Consider the following 22,568-nt stretch of genomic DNA (forward strand, 5'->3'; position numbering starts at 1 on the left):
TAGTAACTGGTTTTTAAACTCCATGTGCTTACCACATGGAAATAAGAGATTGTAGCACATTAGCCCCTTATCTCATTGGAATTGTTTGTCAGTCTTGGTAGATATCATCATATTTGTATTATATTAAAGCAACTTTAAAGTTATGATTATGGATGGGTGAGCAGAAGATTCAGAATTTTTAGTATTCCATTAAGATTGGTATCACAAAGCCAGGAGTAAAATTTATGAACATTTTATTTCCTTCCCAGAATGCTGCAGTCTTTGTAAATTCCTTTTGTTTTTTGTAATTATTTATAACATTTTGTATCTGATACTGGTGAAGTTTCAGAGCTGTTCAGTTTCTGCTTATTCTGTTGATTTCCAAAAAGAACATGTGGAGGAAAAATTTTTATCTTGAGAACTTCCAATGACTGTTTCTTCCAGTTATGATGGTTATTTCATGCTGCCCTGAAACAACTCCACATGCCAGATGCAGATATGTGAAGTCACCGCATTAGATTCCCCGGCCAAAATCAACTATATTCCTGTCCAACTGAAGTGAAAGAGAAACTGAGACTTCCTTTCTTTTTTTTTGTCCACAGGAATGTCACTACAAGCAAAACAACATGCAGAAAAAGCCAAAGAAATCCTCACCAGCTCCATTGCGCCTCCATACAGTGACAATACAGATGTTTTCAAGTGTTCGGTTGAGCTGTTCCATACCCTGGGGCAAGCCTTACTCTCCCTTCAGAAGTATCCTTTTGCCTCTAATCTTTACAGGTAGAAATACCATTCATAGTACTTGCATTTAATTTTAAAGGCCAAATCAAAAGTTGACAGGTGGCTCAGGAAGGGTGATGGGCAGTATGAGAGCCAAGGATGTCCAGGAGCCGGGGCCCCAGAATGCAGCATCAGATATAAAGTTTTCTGAACACAACTCAGGTTCAAGGAAGCTTCAAAGAATTTGACAAAGGCAGAGATACTTTCAAAGGAGATGCTCCAATGTGGAAAGATTATAAAAGAAGAATGGATGGAAATTCAAGCGCGGATCAAATTGTCATTTGCACAGTAAGTTTCCGGTTTAGGACTTTCCATATAGGTGATTGCTGGAGGTTCTTTGTCAGAAGATTCTGTCTTCAAACAGGAGGAGCTTCTCCATGACATAGCCGTGGCTTCTCCACAGCCGTTTTCCAGCAGTAAGAGGGGGGACCACAGTCGTGTCAGAGCAGCCACAACCAAGGCTTACACAAATCAAAGTGGAGCTCATCACTAGGCATGTGGTGTTCCCACACCCGCCCTGGCTCCTAGAGCCCTGGTGTCATCCTCTTGGTTTTCTCTTTCTCGCCTGCTCTCCCTGCCCTGCTCCTCACACTCCTATTCCCTTCCCTTCCTCCAGCCCCGTTTTCCTTTCCTCCCCTACTGTTCTAGTCTAAACTGTTTCAATATGTTGATTTTATGATTAGGGCCTCAAAGGAGAAAGATCTTAGAGATATCTGAATCCATGAGAATGAGAGGATTGTTCCCCATTCTCCCTAACCCCACCCTACACTCACCAAGTAAACCCCGGTGGAAGAGAGAAAATGCTTGGAGCCTGGGGAAGGAACCTTGGGTGGGCAGCTTATCTATCCCTTTCCAAAGGCCAACCCCAAGCCAATCCTCAGAGCAGTGGGGTGACAGGATTTGCATACTCTGAAAGGGTGTGTTTGTGGAAAGAAGAGGGCAGAGAAAGGTCTGTTCTAGAAGAAGCACAGAATCCCCAGCAGACCTACATGGCGACCCTTAACCCAAGCTGGAAGAATTCACTAAATTAATAATCAGACTGCTTGATTCCCAAGGGACCTCAGGGACCCAGTGGACTCATTTTTAAGAAGGAAAGGGCCCCGAAGGAGCACACCTACTGCTTCCATATGAATGGAAGCTGGGAACGGCTAACTTTGATCATGCTTTTAAAGACATTTTTGTGATCATAAGTCTACTCTTGTTAATTTATTTGGGAGTGTTTTTGGATATGAAATACAGAGAATTCATCAGTCCATGCGAACTTTTGGTATCCTTTTTTAAACTGAGTTTTTCCCTTCCATCTCTGATCCTTATTCTCATTCTGTCTCGTACATATCTTAGATACCTTTTTTTTTTTAACATTTTTTTGATGTGGCCCATTTTTAAAGTTTTTATTGAATTTGTTACAATATTGCTTTCTGTTTTATGTTTTAGTTTTTTGATCTCAAGGCATGTGGGATTTTAGGTCCCCTACCAGGGATCGAACCCTCACCCCCTGCTGTGGAAGGTGGCATATTAACTCCTGGACCACCAGGGAAGTCCCTCATAAACACCTTTTTAAACAATGACCCGTGTCTTTAAATTTGCATCTCTGAATAATAAATAGTATTGTTTTCTGCATTTGTACATTTTAGGTCTGTATGAATTTGCCATGTGTGTCTCACTCCGTTTCTCGCTTTTGTCCACTTGGCTTTTATCCAGCTGTTGCCTGTGCAGCGCCGCGGCCTGCTCTGTTGTGCTCCGTAGAGTGCATCTGCCCTCCTGTGCGTGTCCGTCCTGCTAGCGGTGGTATTCGGCTCGTGCCCAGCTCCCACAGTGCTGCTGCCATGAATATCCTTGTGCAGCTCCACTTAGGAGTCTCAGGGAGACTTTTTCTGAGGCTTGTGCTCCAGGGATAGGATTACATGGTCACAGGGTACACTCATACTTCAAGGTCACCACACTAGCCAATTGCTATACCCATCTGCACTCCCACTTGCGTGACACACAGATTCCTGTTTTCTCACATCCCCGACAGTCCTTGGAATAGTTGGTCTTTCTAACCTTTGTCACCTTGATGCATATAAAAGTGAAAAGTGAAAGTCACTCAGTCACATCCAACTCTTTACAACCCCAAGGACTATCCAGTCCATGGAACTCTCCAGGCCAGAATACTGTAGTGGGTAGCCTTTCCCTTCTCTAGGGGATCTTCACAACCCAGAAATTGAACCCAGGTCTCCCACATTGTAGGTAGATTCTTTACCAGCACTTGTTAATTCTACTTACTTTTCTCTTATTAGTGAGTTTGAGTACCTCTTCACGTACAGTTTAGCCATTTGGGTTCCCCTCCTATGAACAGCCTGTTAGCATTCTTTCTGGTTTTTCTTTTGGGATTTCATGTATTTTTTTATTGTTAACTGAGATTTTCTTGTGTATTATAGATTGGTAATACTACAAATATTTTCTTTTATCTATTGCTCATATATTAGTTTTGTCTATGATGTTCTTTATGATGTGAAACTTGAGTTTTCTAGAGTCAAATCCATTAATTTTTAACCTTCTGATTTATGCTTTGGAGGTTTATTTAGAAAGTCTTTCTCACCAAAATATCAAAGATATTCTCCAAAATGTCTCTGTGAGTCTTACTTTAACCCATCCCACATGTTTTAACATGGAGCACTGTCTCTCACATCAAGTCTTAGTAAGTTCATAACTTACTCTATAATTAGTCTTTAATCCAAGGATTATTCAAATGATGTGTGTTCTAGTTTGCAGATATATGGGGTTTTTTCCAAAAATATTCTGATATTATCGATTTGTAATTTTACTGCATTGTGGGAAGAAACATATTTGTATAGGATCAACTCTTTGAAATTTACTGAAGCTTCTCTGTGACCTAGTCCATAATCAATTTTTGTAAATGTTCCAAGTGTGCTACCAAGGGAAGCTGTATTCTTTACTCATTGTGTTTAAGGCTCTAATACCTCCATATTATGGTAACTTTATTAATTCTGTTACTCAAATTTATATATTTTTTTATCTTTTGCCAATTTGATACATTAGTTCTTTAGGTAAGTGTGCTTAAATTTTGAACAATAATTATTGATCCCTCTATAGCTCCCCCATGGTTCTGCCAGTCATTGTTTTATATACTCTAATATATTCTGTTGGGTGGGAGGAGAGTTAAACAGCCTGTCTTCTTCATCCATTATTTTATTTGTCAGTATATATTGCTCTTACTTGTTCCCAATCTATTTTGGCAGATATTAAAATTGATACTCCAGCTTTCTTGGTATCAATTTTCCTATATTATCTTTTTCTCTTAATTTTCAGTCTTCATATTTTCTGTTTAATTATTGATATATTTGAGTTTTTTAATTTCCTTTTGCCTACTAGTTTTATGTTCTTTTCTTTCTTCTTTCTTGCCTTCTTTAGTTTAGTCAAATATTTTTGTCATTCCGCTTCCCTATATATTAACTGATGAGTTATACATTATGTTATTTTTTTCTTCTAGTGATTACCATAGTATTTTTTGCTCGTATCCCTGGTGTATTACATCTAATATAATTAGTCAATTAAATACTTTCTAGATAATATAAGGAACTTCAGTTGAATTCAGTTGCTCAGTCGTGTCCAACTCTTTGTGACCTCATGGACTGCATCACGCCAGGCCTCCCTGTCCATCACCAACTCCCAGAGCTTGCTCAAACTCATGTCCATCGAGTTGGTGATGCCATCCAACCTTCTTATCCTCTGTCATCCCCTTCTCCTCCTGTCTTCAATCTTTCCCAGCATCAGGGTCTTTTCCAATGAGTTGGTTCTGATCACATCAGCTGGCCAAAGTATTGGAGCTTCAGCTTCACCATCAGTCCTTCCAATGAATATTCAGGATTGGTCTCCTCCTTTAGGATTGACTGGTTGGATCTCCTTGTAGTCCGAGACAATCTCAAGAGTATTCTCCAACATCGCAGTTAAAAAGCATCAATTGTTTGGCCCTCAGCTTTCTTTATAGTCCAACTCTCACATCCATACCTGACTACTGGAAAAATCATAGCTTTGACTATACAAACCTTTGTCAGTAAAGTAATATTTCTGCTTTTTAATATGCTTTCTAGGTTGGTCATAGTTTTTCTTCCAAGGAGCAAGCTTCTTTTAATTTCGTGGCTGCAGTCACCATCTGCAGTGATTTTGGAGCCCAAGAAAATAAAGTCTGTCACTGTTTCCATTGTTTCCCCATCTATTTGCCATGAATGGTATGGGACCCATTCATGTGGGTGATGGACCAGATGCCATGATCTGCGTTTTTTGAATGTTGAGTTTTAAGCCAGCTTTTTCATTCTTCTCTTTCACTTTCATCAAGAGGCTCTTTAGTTTCTCTTCGCTTTCTGCCATAAGAGTGGTGTCATCTGTGTATCTGAGGTTATTGGTATTTCTCCTGGCAGTCTTGATCCCATCTTGTGCTTCATCCAGCCAATCCCATGATGTATTCTGCATATAAGTTAAATAAGCAGGTGACAATATACAGTCTTGACATACTTCTTTCGCAATTTGGATCCAGTTTGTTGTTCCATGTCCAGTTCTAACTGTTACTTCTTGATCTGCATACAGATTTCTCAGGAGGCAGGTCAGGTGGTCTGGTAGTCCCATCTGTTTAAGAATTTTCCACAGTTTGTTGTGATCCACACAGTCAAAGGCTTTAGCATAGTCAATGAAGGAGAAGTAAATGTTTTTCTGGAATTCTCTTGCTTTTTCTATGATCCAGTGGATGTTGGCAATTTGATCTCTGGTTCCTCTGCCTTTTCTAAATCCAGCTTGAACAACTGAAAGTATTCAGTTCACATACTGTTGAAGCCTAGCTTGGAGAATTTTGAGCATTCGTTTGCTAGCGTTGAGATGAGTGAAATTGTGCGGTAGTTTGACCATTCTTAAGTAAGTTCTTAAGTAAGGAACTTAAGTATGTTAATTCTCCCTTCCCTTCTGCGTGTGCTTAGTCACTCAGTCATATCCAACTCTTTGCAATCCCATGGACTGTTGCACACAAGGCACCACTGTCCATGGGGATTCTCCAGGCCAGAATACTGGAGTCAGTTGCCATGCCCTCCTCCAGGGGATCTTCCCAACCTAAGTGTCGAACCCAGGTCTCCTGCATTGCAGGTGGATTCTTTACCATCTGAGCCACCAGGGAAATCCCTCTTCCCTTCTGCTTGATGTTCTATTGGTCAGTACTTAAATCAGTGTGTATTTCATCCACAGACAAGAACAAAGAGGAAGATGTTATTGGTAATACATATAACTGAAAAAGGGCTCATAACTAGAATCTGTACAGAACTCCTATATGTCAATAAAACAAAGACAAATAACTGAATAGAAATGTGGGCAAGAGACTTTTTTTTTTGCTGCACCATGCAGCTTGTGGGATCTTAGTTCCCCGTCCAGGTAGTGAACTACAGCAGTGAAAGTGCCTAGTCCTAGCCACTGGACTTCCAGGGAACTCCCGGCAATAGACTTTCAAAAAAAAGGATACCCACATAGCTATTAAACGTATTAGATGACATTCCTCTCATTAGTCACCCGGGAAATAAAAATTAAATTCACAGGACACTACTGCATTTCCACTAACATTGCTAAAATTTTTAAAAGACCCGTAACATCGAGTTGGCAAGTATGTAGTGCTCTCCTGTGTTTGCTCATATGTGGTTGTTTAGAATTTATTTGGTGTAGCTACTTTAGAAAATTTTAGCTTTATTACTAAGTTTTTTTAAATTATTTATTTGTAATTGAAGGATAATTGCTTTATAGTATTGTGTTGGTTTCTGCCATACATCAACAGGAATCAGCCATAGGTATACATATGTCCCCTCCCTCTTGAACCTCCCACCCCATCCCACCCCTTCCCACCCCTCTAGGCTGTTACCAAGCACAGTTTGAGTTCCCTGAGTCACACAGCAAATTCCCATTGGCTGGCTATTTTACATATGGTAATATATATTTCCATGTTACTCTGTCCATACTTAATACTCTATGACCCAGCAGTATCACTTCCAAACATACACCCAACAGAAATGCAGACATATGTTCACCAAAAGACATAGCCAAGAACGTCCAGAGCTATGCTATTTGTAATAGCCGAGAATTAGGAACAATTCAGATGTTCATCAGCAGTAGAGTAGATAAGATTGTGATCTGTTCACAGAAAGAAAGTGATCAGGATACTCCTATGCTTAATATGATGGGTGACTCCCACAAACATGGTATTTATGAAATAAGCGAGACTGAAAAGAATTCATACCGTACGATTCCATTTACCTAACAGGAGGAAGAGGGTAGTAACTGGGAGGGCTACCAGTCCAGAATTTCTTCCTGCCCAGAAGTAGGTGTTCTGTCTTATATTGTAAAACAGGAAATATATACAGATATGAGGACCAAGATCTGATATTTGTTGAGACTTGACTAATGTTATTTGTAATTAATGTTAAGCACTTGCTACAAAATTGAGTAAATTATCCTCTGACAAAATCCACTGCTTCGTCAATACTTTCCAAACTAGCAGTACCAAACCTTGTCAGCAGATGGCAGGCCTTGTACGCATATGTGCTGAATACCTGCGGAGAATTTAGGTTAATGTTCCAAGATGTCCTCCGAAGTTACTGTATTTAAGGGGAGTTGTTTTAAACTTCACTGCTTCTTTTTGTCCTTACTCTTCACTCTAACATATTCGTTGGAACATACGTCTTTAAACTGCATGGTTTTCGTGAACGTTATTTCTCCACTGAAGTGTGACTCTTGTCCAAACCGATCTGCTTTAGAAAGTAACAGGGCTTTGGTTTTGGATGTTTCTACAGTTATGCTCACAACCACAAGGGCTTTTTTTTTTTGCCCTGTCTTGGAAGTGGAAGACCAGGATAATGTCTTAGGCAGCTCTCGCGGGATTTGTGTTTCTCCTAAAAGGGCATCTTTCTGTGCATCCTCGTCCTCCTCCTGCCTCGCCTTTTATGGTGCCCTTCAGGCCAGGCCAGTTCCCTTCTCCTTGAGCTGACAGATAAGGGCTGAGGGTGACGCAGGCTCCGTGCCTCCCATCCCTGACTGTGGCCTGAAGCGTCATTCCTTCCACCTGCCCTTCTCTGTCCCCGCACTGCTTCATTCAGTGATTATTTCTCAACTTTGGAGAGGGAATCCAAATCTTGTGTTCCTGTGTGCACAGTTGTTTTTTCAAATGGGGCCAAGATAGTCACTAGGAAAAGCAAGCCAAGTTTTTACAGTGTTAAGTATTATTTTCTATTCTAATTACTGATAGATTCCCCAGACACAGATAATGTCTTTAAACAAGCAGGGATACACGATGTTCATGCACCTGTACACACACACACATCCCTTTTAAAATCTTTCTACATGGCATGATAGTGATGGCCTATTGAGACTGCCGCTCTGGAACACGGGGCCTGTCCCTAGCTTTCTCTGCGACTGCGTGATTGGTCGCATTCGGAGTCCTCCGCAGCTTGCCCAGAGAGCACTTGGCTGGGCCTTGCTTGCTGTGCCGAACTAGCTCTCTAGGGTGCCTGTGATAAGTAGATAGTCCTCAGAGCATCAGCAGGACACCTCCCTGGTATCTCTAAGGAACGTGACATGGTCTATTCGACAGCATGGCCTGAGAGGCAGGTGGCCCTGGGTTCACGTCAGCATCCTTCCAGCCCTCCCAGCTGGAGGACCCTGAACAAGTCCCGCCCTCGCCTTTTCTGTTGAGATGGGACCAATCAGCCTCCCAGAGGGATTCTGTGGTGGTGAAATAGACCCTACATTAAAGCATCTGAGTACATCATAAGCCTAAAAAAAGTGTCTGTTTTACTGTTATCTAACTGAGCTTTTGCCTTTCTGCTATTTCATCTTGGAAATGGTTTTATTGTAAAGCATGTAGTACCTACATCACAGAGTAAGATACCGTACTTCAAGACTGCCCCTAGCTTGCAATATTCTTTCCTGTACTTTTTTCTATGACTTGAGAAGGCTGTTTTGTTTTTTGTCTTTGCTCTTATGAAGTGCCTAAGCTAAAAATTATATATATTTATATATGTATATAAATATCTCAGTATGTAGATATGTGTGTATACATATACATGTGTATGTTTTAAGCTCAGGTTTGTTTTCTCTTTCTTCATCTAGATTCATTATAGCCACAAGATTTGGAAAGTGATTCTAACACAAGTTTTCCAAAGAGGCAAGAAGGTGGGGGCGGATTCTGCCTTAGCCAGTACTTCCTGAGAGGGGGTAGGAGGTAACGGAGAAAACAGCGGCGAGTAGGAAGTGTGGTCTGTGTCCCTCCCCATTCACCTCATTAGAATGATGGAGTTCCACTTAGTTCTGCACGCTTCCCTGTAAAGCATTCCCGGGGCTTTTGTTGTGAATGTTTGGTGCCTCAGTCATAGCCTTTGCTTTTACCATCATCCTCACTAAGCTAGCCCAGTCAATGGCCTCCACATCTAGCTTCGCTTCTTCTACTCAGCCTCTGTTATTTAGTCCGTGCCGTCGCCTGGAGGTCCTTGGTGTCTTAGGCGCACCTCTGCAGGTGTGGTTCTTTAAAGAATCGCTTTCTCTGCACTTATCCTTTGGGCATTAAGGCTCTGACAACTGCTCCTGTGCTCCGAACTGCTCCTCCCTTTCCCGCTCCCAGGAAACACCGCACAGCTCTCCAGAGGAGATGTTTGTGCGGTCAGATCCTCCCATGCAGTGCTCTGTATCCGGAACGCTTTATGCTTAACAAAGAAGGAAATAACTTGGGTTTCTCCTGTTATTCTTTGTCATCCCATATCCCCATGATTGAAGAAGATTTTAGGTTATTTTTTTAATTTGGGAAAGCAGACAACCACATGGCACAGACCACTTTTCTAAACGAGTCTACTGCTTTGCACCGCTGCGTTAGTTTCTGCTGTGCAGCCACATGTACACACACCCCCTCATGTTTGGATTTCCTTCCCAGTAGACCACCTCAGAGCACCGAGTAGAGTTCTCTGTGCTGAACAGTAGTTTCTCACTAGTTACCTATCTTATTCATAGTAGTGTATCTATATCAGTCCCAACCTCCCAATTCATCCCACCCTCCTTTTCCCCTCACTTGGTGTCAGTATGATTGTTCTCCATCTCTCTCTATTTCTGCTTTACAGATAGGTTCGTATGTACCATTTCTCTGGATTGCACATATATGCACTAATGTATAATATGTCTTTTTCTAACACTTCACTCCATGTGACAGCCTCTAGGTCCATCCATGTCTCTGTAAATGACACAATTTCATTCTGATTTATGGTTGAGTGACTTTCACTGTATACATGTACCACATCTTTTTGATCCATTCCTCTGTTAATGGACATTTAGGTTGCTTCCATGTCCTGGCTATTATAAATAATGGTGCGACAAACATTGGGGTGCATGTATCTGTTTGAATTATGTTTTTATCTGGGTATGTGCCCAGGAATGAGATTGCTAGGTCATATGGTAGTTCTATTTTTAGTTTTTTAAGGAACCTTCATACTGTTCTCCATAGTGGTTCTATTAACTTACATTCCCATCCCTTTTCTCCACACCCTCTCCAGCATTTATTGTTTGTAGATTTTTTGATGATAGCCATTCTGTCTGGTATAAGGTGATAACTTATTGTAGTTTTGATTTGCATTTCTCTAATAATTAGTGATGTTGAGCATTTCATGTGTTTGTTAGCCACCCATATGTCTTCTATGGAAAAATGTCTAATAGTTCTTCTGCCCATTTTTTTATTGTGTTGTTTTGTGTCTTTTTGTTATTGAGCTGCATGAGTTGTTTATATATTTTGGAGATTAATTCATTGCCAGTTGCTTCATTTGCAAATATTTTCTCCCATTCTGAGGGTTGTCTTTTTGTTTTGTTTATGGTTTCCTTTACTTACAAAAACTTAAGTTTAATTAGGCCCCATTCATTTATTTTTGCTTTTAGTTTCATTACTCTAGAAGGTGTATCAAAAGAGATCTTGCTGTGATCTATGTCAAAAAGTATTCTGCCTGTGTTTCTGTCTAAGAGTTTAATTGTCCAGCCTTACATTTAGGTCTTTAATCCATTTTGAGTTTACTTCTATGTGATATTAGGGAATGTTCTCATTTCATTCTTTTACATGTAGCTGTCCAGTTATCCCAGCACAGCTTATTGAAGAAACTGTCTTTTCCCCATTGTATATTCTTGCCTCTTGTATCATAGATTAGGTTACCATCAGTGCGTGGGTTTGTACCTGAGCTTTCTCTCCTGTTCTATTGATCTATGTTTCTGTTTTTGTGCCAGTACCATATTGCAATTACCTGTAGATTCGTAGTATCGTCTGAAGTCAGGGAGCCTGATGCCTCCAGCTCCGTTTTTCTTTCTCAAGATTGTTTTTTACTATTTGGGGTCTCTTGTGTTTCTATAAAAAAATTGTAAATTTTTTTGTTCTAATTCTGTGAAAAATGCCATTGGTAATTTGATAGGGATTTCACTGCATCTGTAGATTCTTTGGGTAGTATAGTCATTTTCATGACATTGATTCTGTCAATCCAAGGACATGGTATGTCTCTCCTTCTATTTGTGTCATCTTTGATTTATTTCATCAGTATCTTATAGTTTTCTGAGTACACGTCATTTATCTCCTTATGTAGGTTTATACCTATGTATTTTTTCTTTGTTGCAATGGTAAATGAAATTGTTTTCTTAATTTTTCTTTCTGACATTTTGTTATTAGTGTATAGAAATGCAAGAGATTTCTGTGTATTTGTATCCTGGAACTCTACTAAATTCTTTGATTAGCTCTACTAGTTTTCTGGTGGCTTATTTAGGATTTTCTGTGTATTGTATCATGTCATCTACAAACAATGACAGTTTTATTTTTCTTTTCCAATTTGCATTACTTTTATTTCTTTTTCTTCTCTGATTGCCAAGGCTAGGCTTTCCAAAACTATGTTGAATAATAGTGGTAAGAGTGGGAACCCTTGTCTTGTTCCTGATCTTAGAGGAAATGCTTTCAGTTTTTCACTATTGAGAATGATGTTTGTTGTGGGTTTGTCATATATGATGTTTATTATGTTGAAGTAGGTTCCCTCTATGCCCACTTTCTGGAGAGATTTTATCATAAATGGGTGTTGAATTTTGTCAAAAGCTTTTTCTGCATCTATTGAGAGTATCATATAATTTTTATTCTTCAATTTGTTAATATTATGTATCACATTGATTGATTTACATACATTGAAGAATCCTTGCATCCCTGTGGTGAATATGACTTGATCGTGGTGCATGATCCTTTTAATATGTTGTTGGATTCTGTTGGCTAGTACTTGGTTGAGGATTTTTGTGTCTATGTTTATCGGTGATATTGGCCTGTAATTTTTTTGTGTGTTGTATCTTAGTCTGGTTTTTGTGCCAGGGGATGTTGGCCTCATAGAATGAGCTTCAGAGTGTTCCTCCCTCTGCAATTTTTTGGAAGAGTTTAAGAAGGATGGATGTTAGCTTTTCTCTAAATGTTTGATAGAATTTGCCTGTGAAGGCATCTGTTCCTGGACTTTTGTTTGTTGGAAGATTTTTAATCATAGTTTCAATTTCATTACTTGTGATGGGTCTGTTCATATTTTCTGTGTCTTCCTGGTTCCGTGTTGGAAGGTTGTACTTTTCTAACAATTTGCCCGTTTTTCAGGCTTTCCATTAATGTTTATGTTTACTTGTAGTAGTCTCTTGGGATTCTTTCTATTTCTGTGCTGTCAGTTGTCACTTCTTTTTTATTTCTAATTTTATTGATTTAAGTCCTCTCCCTTTTTTTTTAATGAGTCTGGGTAAAATTTTATCAAGTTCATTTATCTTCTCAAACAGCCAGCTTTTTGTTTCATTAATCTTTACTTTTGTTTTCTTTGTTTCTATTTCATTTATTTCTGCTCTGATCTTTATGATTTCTTTCCTCCAACTAACTTTGGGTTTTTTTCCTTCTTTCTCTAGTTGCTTTACATATAAGATTAGATTGTTTATTAGAGATTTTTCTTGTTTCTTGAGGTGAGGTTGTATTGCTAACTTCCTTCTTAGAACTGTTTTTGCTGCATCCCATAGGTTTTTGGGTCATTGTGCTTTTTTGTCATTTGTTTCTAGTTTTTTTTTTAATTTCCTCTTTGATTTCTTCAGTGATCACTTGGTTATTGAGTAGCCTGTTGTTTAGCCTTCATGTATTTGTGTTTTTTCAGTTTCTTTTCTTCCTGTAATTGATTTCTAACTGCAGTGTCATCAAAAAAGATGCTTAATACAATTTCAATTTTCTTAAACTTACTGAGGCTTGATTTGTGACCTAAGATGTGATCTATTCTGGAGAATGTTCCATGTGTACTTGAGATGAAAGTGTATTCTGCTGCTTTCAGATGGAATGTCCCATAAATACCAGTTAAGCCCATATAAGTCTAATGTGTCATTTAAGACTTGTGTTTCCTTATTAATTTTCTGTCTGGATGAATTATCCACTGGAATAAGTGGGGTGTTAAAGTCCCTCACTAGTATTGTGTTACTGTTGATTTCTGCTTTTATGGCTGTCATCATTTGCCTTATGTATTGAGGTGCTCCTATTTGGGGGCAAAAATGTTTACAATTGTTATATCTCCTTTCTGAATTGATCCCTTGATTTTTGTGTAGCATCTTTCCTTGTCTCTTGTAATAGTCTTTATTTTGAAGTCTATTTTGTCTAATATGAGTACTGCTACTCCAGCTTTCTTTTGATTTCCATTTGCTTGGAATATTTTTTTCCATCCCCTCACTTTCAGTCTGTATATGTCCCTAGGTCTGAAGTGAGTCTCTTGTAAATAGCATGTATACAGGTCTTTTTATTTATTCAGCCAATTTATATCTTTTGGTTGTAGCATTAATCCATGTACATTTAAGTTAATTATCAATATGTATGTTCCTATTACCATTTTGTTAATTGTTTTGGGATTGTTTTTGTAGGTCTTCCTCTTGTGTTTCTCACTTAGAGAATTTCCTTTATCATTTGTTATAAAGCTGGTTTTTGGTGCTGAATTCTCTTAGGTTTTGCTTAAAGCTTTTGATTTCTCTGTCAAACCTTAATGAGATAGTTTCTGGAAGAGAAACTGGTTGTAGGTGTTTTTCTTTCATCACTTTAAATATATCCTGCCATTCCCTTCTGACTTGCAGAGTTTCTGCTGAAAAATCAGCTGATAACCTTATAGGGATTCTCTCATATGTTACTTATTGCTTTTTCCTTTCAGCTTTTAATATTCTTTTGTTTTAAATTTTTGTTTGATTAATATATGTCTTGGTGTGTTTCTCCTTGGGTTTACCTGTATGGGACTCTCTGCACTTCCTGGACTTTGGTGACTATTTAATTTTCTTTGTTAGGGAAGTTTTCCACTATAATCTCTTCAAATATTTTCTCAGTCCCTTTTTCTTTCTCTTCTTCTAGAACCTCTATAATTTGAATGTTGGTGCTTTTAATGTTGTTCTGAAGGTCTCTAAGACATCCTCATTTCTTTTCATTCTTTATTCTGGTCCATGGCAGTTATTTCCGCCATTCTGTCTTCCAGCTAACTAATTGTTCTTCTGCCTCAGATATTCTGCTGTTGATTCTTTCCAGTGTATTTTTTTTCATTTCAGTTATCATGCCATTAATCACTGATTACTTGTTCTTTAGTTTTTATAGGTTCTTGTTAAATGTTTCTTGTGTCTTCTCAATGTGTGCCTCCATTCTGTTTATAAGAATTTGAGTCATCTTTATCATCATTGCCTTGAATTCATTTTCAGGTAGATTGTCTATTTCATCTTTATTTACTTGGTTGTGTGATTTTTTTTAACCTTGCTTCTTCATCTGCAGGACACTTCTCCGTCGTCTCATTTTGTCTAACTTACTATATTTACGGTCTCCTTTCCACAGTACGGAGCCACAGTTCCTCTTGCTTCTGTTGTCTATGCCCTGGTGGATGAGGCTGGTCCAGGGACTTGTGTAGTCTTCCCGGTGGGAGGACTGGAGCCTGTGCTCTGGTGTGTGAAGCTGAGACTTTCCCCTCTGATGAACAGGGCCACATTACGTGGTGTTTGGGGGTGTCTGCAAGCTAAGATGACTTTAGGCAGCATGTCTGTTGTTGGGTAGGTCTGTGATCCCATCTTGCTGGTTGTTTGGCATGAGGTGTCCAGCACTGGAGTCTGCAGGCAGTTGTGGAGAGCCAGGTCTTGGTGTCAACGTGGCTACCTCTGGGAGAACACATGCCGATTACTATTCCCTGGGCCCAGGAATTCTCTGGTGGTCCAACATCCTGGACTTGATGCACCCACCCAGGCTTGACCCATGGTCAGGGAATCAAGAAGCCCACAAGCTGTGCAGCATGAAAGAGAAAAAAGAAAAAAGGAAAAGAAAGCAAAGACAAGCCAAACCCAAGACAAATGATAAAAACAAAACCAAAAAAATAGAAACAAACAAGGAAAAAAAGAAAAGAAAGAAAAAACCCTGAAAAACAAGAGAACAAGAAACTAAAAAATGCAAACATCAAGAAAGACTAAACTAACAAAAACAGAAAGTGAACTAAAAAAATACCAAAGAAAACATAAAACAAGCACACAAAAACAATTTTTAAAATGTATTTAAAAATACATTTAAAATACAAATAATAAATAATAAAACAACTGAACAAAATGACACAAACAAAAAAGAATAATAGTAGTAATAATATTTTCCTGGGGCCTCTACTGTCAGTGGACAGGGAAGCCTGGCATGCTGCAGTCCATGGGGTCACAAGCGTCAGATACAACCGAGCGGCTGAACTACTGTTGGTGTTCTTGCTCCCGCAGTGAGCCACAGCCAAACCCCGCCTCCCCAAGAAGCCCTTCAATACCTCTGGGTAGATCTCTGGACCCACTGGTGGGCACTGTTTCAGCAGCTTAGACTCTGATCTGGCTTAACTCCTTCATGTACTTGCCCCAAAATTCACTGCTGCTAAAGCTAGACCAGTCTCAGCTGTGGGAACACTCGTTGTCCACTCAGATATTCCACAGATGCGGGATTTACCAAGCAGCTCGCAGGGATTGAATCCACAGCTGGTGCAACTGCGTGGAGAGATTTCCTTTCCTCCTCTTAGCTGCAGCACCCCTGGGGCTCGCCTTTGATTTCACCCTTACCTTGGTGTGCGTGCCCCCCTCAGGCCCACAGGCAAGAGGGAGCAAAAGCGGTGACTAATAGGGGCACATTTACTCACTTGGGGGGTGGGTGCTTCCCAGGTGGTGCTAGTGGTAAAGCATCCACCTGCCAGCGCAGGAGATGCAAGAGACACAGGTTTGATCCCTGGGTTGGGAAGATACCCTGAAGTAGGGAATCACACTCCATTCTAGTATTCTTGCCATGAACAGAGGAGCTTGGTGAGCTGCAGTCCTGGGGCCACAAAGAGTCAGACCCAGCGGAGTGACACTGTCTGACTGTCTACTTGCTTAGGCCAGGGAGGGATATCCTGGCCAGACTGGGGTGCGTGTGAAGTGCCTGTGGTGGTGGAAACCGGCAGGCAGGTGCAACAGACTGAGGCAAGTGTCAGGCAGTTGCAGTAGACTGGAATCAAGAAAAGGCTATCCATCTCTCAGTCCTGAGTCTGGGCTACAGGGGGTCTCCCATGTTGGGACATGGTTTTTCTGGTGGGGTCCCTCCCAGTGCCCACGGAGGCAGGGGCTGGGGGGTGGGGTGGGGGTGGCTCCACCCTTGCCCATCACTCAACAATGGCACACACATAGGTTCCTAGGCAGACCACGCTTCCTTTAGCGGCATTCCCGGCTATAGAGCTCCTCACTCACGTCCCCTCTTTTGTATCTGCACAACCAGCTGCAGTCCTCTCCCTGAGCCCACAGCTCAGGTTGGGGTGCATGGGGCTGCAATACAGATCACGCACGCAATTCTTACTTTGTCTTGCCTTCCACAGTCCACTGCTGTGTTCTCCTTTGATCCCCAAAAGTTCCTTTTCTGTCCCAGCTGATTTCCACAACATGAGGGGGTTTTCCTGAGTGTGGGAATGTCTTCTCACCTTTAATGTCCCACTGAGAATGCTGGTCTCTCTTCTGATTCCTCTTTTCTTCTTTTCTTTCTTTCATCCTACCTATTGCAAGAAGATTTTGTCTTATCCTTTTAGGTGTCTAAAGTCTTCTGCTAATGTTTTGCTCTGTGAGAATTATTCCATTTGTAGATGTAATTCTTGATGTATTTGTGAAGAGAGACGAATTCTACATCCTCCTATCTTGCCATCCTGACTCCTCCCGCCGTTACTTTCATAGACTTTTATCTACTTTTTTTATTATTGAATCCTCTAAAGCTTTACTATTTTTATTTTTTGTTGAATTATAACTGATTTATAATATTAGTTTCAGGTGTACAACATACCGATTCAATATTTTTATAGGCTGTACTTCATTTTACCTTATTACAAAATACTGGCTAAATCTCCCTGTGCTGTACAATGTATCTTTGTTACTTATCAATTTTATACTTAGTAATTTGTACCTCAGAGAAGGAAACGGCAGCCCACTCCAGTACTCTTGCCTGGAAAATCCCAAGGGCAGAGGAGCCTGGTAGGCTGCAGTCCTTGGGGTTGCTAAGAGTCAGACACGACCGAACGAGTTCACTTTCACTTTTCACTCTCATGCATTGGAGAAGGAAATGGCAACCCACCCCCAGTGTTCTTGCCTGGAGAATGCCAGGGACGGGGGAGCCTGGTGGGCTGCAGTCTATGGGGTCGCACAGAGTCGGACACGACTGAAGCGACTGAGCAGCAGCAGCAGCAGCAGTTTGCACCTCTTACTCCACTACTCCATCTTGCCCCTCCCTCATGCCTCTCCCCCCAGGTAACCACTGGTTTGTTCTTTATACCTGTGAGTCTGTTCCTGTTTTGTTTTATTCATCTGATTCTTTTATTTTTTGGTTCTACATATAAGTGATAATATAGACTGTACTTGTCTTGTTCTGACTTATTTCACTAAGCATAATTATCTCTCTTACAGAGTTTTATTCTTTTCATGTCTGAGTAGTATTCCGTTCTGTGTGTGTATGTATCTCACATCTTCTGTATTCACTCATCTGTTGATGGGCACATAGGTGGCATCTATCTATAGCTTGTGTATGTATGTAATGTGTCCTCAGTCATGTCTGACTCTTAGCAACACCATGGACTGTAACCTTACCAGGTTCTTCTGTCTGTGGAATTTTCCAGGCAAGAATACTGGAATGGGTTGCCATTTCCTACTCTATAGGATCTTCCCAACCCAGGGATCAAACCCATGTCTCTTGTGCGTCCTGCATTGGCAGGCAAATTCTTTACCACTATGCCACCTTGGAAGCCCCTTCTATGTCCTGGCTATTGTAAATAATACTGCTATGAACATGTACCTATATCTTCTCAAATTAGAGTTTTCATTTTCTTCAAACACCTTTACTATTTCAGAGAACTGCAAAGAACCTTTGTCTTTTCCTAACACTCTATCTATATAAATACATTTCCCTTAAACATCTGCACTTAATAATGATTTTAAATAACCACACTAACTAGCAATTCTTGACCACCTTCTGTGTCAGGCTCCTGCTAAGTGCTTTGCAGACCTCATCTCATCATTTAATCTGCAGTCCTCCCTATGAGGTGGTACCCTTCACATTCTCATTTTCAAATGAAGAAACTGAAGCTGAGAGAAGTTGAGGTCATTTCCCAGGGCTGGGGAGCAGCAGAGTAGAGCCAGGTCTCAGTCCAACTCTGGTGTCCACACTCCTCACCACAGCACAGGGCCCATTCACTGTGCAGAATGGAAAACTGACCATATCCTCTATAGAACCCAGGCTTTACCTTTGTATGCCAGATGGTAGCAGGAGACCCAGATGTAAACGTTTTCTCATTTGACTCTAGAAAACCCTACCTTTCCTCTTTCAAGACTGATTTTTTCATTAGATTTGCATTATCAGCAACATTCCCACAAGGCCTCTGCTTTTCACTGGTGCTTGGTATTCTTGCCAAATGCTCAAGCTTTTAAAAGGAAACCCTCAGGACTTTTCTAGTGGTCTAGTGCTTAAGAATCCACCTTGCAATGCAGGGGACATGGGCTTGATCCCTGGTCTGGGAACTAAGATCCCACATGCTACACAGCCACACACACCACAGCTACTGAGGCCCGCATGCAGCAACTACAGAGCCTGCGTGCCACAGGAGAGGCGTGAGAGCGTCTGTGCACCGCAACAAAAGATGCCATGTGCCTCAGCTAAGACCTGATGTAGCTAAGTAAATAAAGTACATTTAAACCCTCATGAGCCTTGGGGCTGCACAGAGATTTATCCAAAAGATAAAGAAGTCACAATTTGGAAGAAAAACTGGTATTTTCATACCAGTATACTAATATTCTCCAAGAAAAATCAGTTATGAAAGGAAAGACTGGAGGTATACAACTAGATTGTCACCCATTCTTGTGGTTTAAAGAATATTTAACTCCTAGATACACATACCTATTTAGATCTTTTAAAGTTACTTTCCATAATGCAGAATATAGTGTCAAATTCTGAATAACATGCTACTAAAAATGCATTTCAAATAAATAAAAGGAAACCTCCTATTGCTTTAGTAATATCAGAGGAGATTTCACTTGTTCGTTGCAGATGAAAACAAGTCTCCATCCCTGTGGGATCTTCTGAAGCTCATCTGAAATGAGATAGTATCTTGTCATGTGCTCTGTAGAGTTACTACAGATATATTTTCATTCAATAAAATATGCTGTGGTTTAAGTTGTGGACCTGCCAAATTCACATACTGCCACACTGTGTTGTTCAAAATTCTCTCTTTTCATCTGTCTCTAGTGTGTTTCCTAAAGATGCCCAAACACGTTATGGGCCCACTAGGTGATAAATCCTCAAAACATCCCTGGCAGGTAGATAGGAAAGAAAAGGAGACAGGGTTGCTCTCCCACACATTACTTATGAGCAGATGGAGACAAACAAGATTGCCTGAAATTGACTGATGCTTTAAATGAGTTGGAAATGGAGGTAAGACTATAATTTAGTTATTTCCTGATGTAGTACTCCCTCAATCCCTTTTTTCATTAAATAGATTGTGAAGCTAAGTAATTTTATTTTCCATTTTGTATTTTCTTTTATGTGAACAGTGGACCCTCAATGAGCTCCAGAAGGCTCATTGCAGATTGCATCAGCCTGATAGCCTCCATTTCTGGCTGGTGGTGCCAGGACCCTGGCATAGCTGCGGCAGCAACTTCAAAGGATGAGGGTGGCATGTGCCTCGTTCTCTGCACACACTAAACAAGTATTTTAACCAAATATCTCAGGCATATAAAATTAAAGATGTTGTTCTATGAATACTCATGTGCATGCCACCAAGTTTCCAAGTAGAACACTGCAGATAAGTGGAAGCCTGTTACGCTTTCTTCTTAATCCTGTTTTTTTCTCCCCATGTTACAGGCAATTGTGATATTGAATTTTGTGTTTTTCATTCCTCTGAATCTATATTTGTATAACCATAAAAATATACAGTATTATTTTTCATCTTTTTATACCTCATATATATGTTTCCTTCTGTAGCTTGCTTTTTCCACCCATTACTTTTCTATTTTTGAGATGTATCCACATCAATTGATATTAGTCTATTCATTTTAAGCCTTCATATTATATTTACTCTGACTTTAATTTACATATGCATTCTCTGAGGGTGAATACCTAGATTGCTTCTGATTTGATCATTTTTATACATGTTTCCATGGGCACATGTACAAGATTCTCTCTTGAGGTATTTCCTCAGGAGGGGAATAGCTTAATTGACAAGTATCCACATCATTACCTTTACTGAGTTTGCTTTCCACCAGTTTGTGCTCTCACCAGCAGTAATTCCCATGACTCCACATCCTTGTCAACACTTGATCTTGTCAGACTTTTTGTCTTTGCCAATCATGTAATTTCTGTAATTGCATTTTCCTAATAGCGAGATTTGATATCTTTTCATACATCTGCTGGACATTTAGAATTTCTTTCTGTAAAATGTCTACTCATTTCTTTTACTCAATTTTTTAACTGAGCTATTTGCATTTTTCTTATTAACTTGTAGATATTTTTCCAATTTCTGATGACACGTCATTTGCTGCTTACATATATTGTGTGCACCCTAATGTGTAGTCTGCCCTTATCACTTTCTTTACGATGAATTTTGATCCACAGGAATTTTTATTTTTAATGTGACCTAATTTACCAAACCTCTTTCATTATGATCTGTAATTATTTAAGAAGTCATTACCTATCTCAAAATTATGGAGTTGAAGTGAAAAGAAAGTGTTAGTCACTCTTTGCAGTGTTCAACCCTTTGCAACCCCATGAATTGCAGCCTGTGAAAGAGGAGAGTGAAAAAGTTGGCTTAAAGCTCAACATTCAGAAAACCAAGATCATGGAATCTGGTCCCAACACTTCATGGGAAATAGATGGGGAAACAGTGGAAACAGTGTCAGACTTTATTTTTGGGGGGCTCCAAAATCACTGCAGATGGTGACTGCAGCCATGAAATTAAAAGACACTTACTCCTTGGAAGGAAAATTATGACCAACCTAGACAGCATATTCAAAAGCAGAGACATTGCTTTGCCAACAAAGGTCCATCTAGTCAAGGCTATGGTTTTTCCAGTGGTCATGTATGGATGTGAGAGTTGGACTGTGAAGAAAGCCGAAGAATTGATTGCTTTTGAACTGTGGTGTTGGAGAAGACTCTTGAGAGTCGCTTGGCCTGCAAGGAGATCCAACCAGTGCATTCTAAAGGAGATCAGCCCTGCGTGTTCTTTGGAAGGAATGATGCTAAAGCTGAAACTCCAGTACTTTGGCCACCTCATGCAAAGAGTTGACTCATTGGAAAAGACTCTGATGCTGGGAGGGATTGGGGGCAGGATGAGAAGGGGACGACAGAGGATGAGATGGCTGGATGGCATCACTGACTCGATGGACGTGAGTTTGAGTGAACTCCGGAGATGGTGATGGACAGGGAGGCCTGGCGTGCTGCAATTCATGGGGTCTCAAAGAGTCGGACACGACTGAGCGACTGAACTGAACTGAGGCTCCTCTGTCCGTGGAATTCTCCGGGCAAGAATACTGGAGTAGGTATTGCTTTCTCCAGGGGATCTTCCTGACCCAGTGATCAAACTGGCATCTCCTGCATTGCAGGTGGATTCTTTACTGTCTGAGCCACCATGGGAGCCCTGCCATATTTCCAAATCATATATTACTTTTCCTTATATTTTCTCTCAAACAGATCAAAGCTTTGCTTTTTAAATTGAGATCTCCAAGTCACTTGGAACTTTTGTGTACATGGTATGAGGGATCTGATTTTTTTCACTTTGAATAAAATTATTATTAAATTAAGTGAGGAGGTAAATAGCTTTACCTACAGATGAAACATGGACTCAGAGTCTGAAGAATTCTCTAGGGTTTGAAATGTGAGGCCAAGGATAGTTTGACAAAAATCTTTAAACTTATAGAGTTCAGAAATGGCAACAGGTCACCTTCATGTGTGACTATGTCCCTTCAGGGATGGGCCTCCTGCCAACAGCTTGTTGGATGTCACTGGATTCAAGAGGTCTGTGCCATCATGCAGACATTCTTGTAACAAGGGCGAAACTATTGTCAATGAAAGCCATGTGTTGGTTCCTGCTGAAATTGCCTCCTTCCAGGTCTCCTTCTCAGCAGATACTCAAATTAAATTTCCAGGCAGCGAAGTAATGGAAAGTTACCATTTGGACTTGTCCACAATGTGATTTAAAAAAGAAAAATTGATGCTTCCCTATCTAACTAGCTGCCCTGGGTGAGCACACCCA

The 22,568-nt window shown here is 40.3% G+C and overlaps 1 protein-coding gene across 10 annotated transcripts in view; it reads left to right on the plus strand.

Moving 5' to 3' along the window:
- The window catches only part of TTC23 (tetratricopeptide repeat domain 23), a 160,433-nt gene that overhangs the window by 72,038 nt on the left and 65,827 nt on the right, over positions 1-22,568 (plus strand). For 9 of the 10 annotated variants that reach the window (XM_061394261.1, XM_061394264.1, XM_061394268.1 and 6 more), the window contains 2 exons: positions 582-732; positions 922-1,047. In XM_061394261.1, the coding sequence (XP_061250245.1) occupies positions 582-732; positions 922-1,047 (277 nt within the window). Of the gene's footprint in view, positions 1-581; positions 760-921; positions 1,048-22,568 lie in introns of all 10 variants that reach the window. The other variant, XM_061394266.1, reaches the window with a different exon arrangement.

Source organism: Bos javanicus, chromosome 21, assembly GCF_032452875.1.
Source record: "Bos javanicus breed banteng chromosome 21, ARS-OSU_banteng_1.0, whole genome shotgun sequence".
NCBI lineage: Eukaryota > Metazoa > Chordata > Mammalia > Artiodactyla > Bovidae > Bos > Bos javanicus.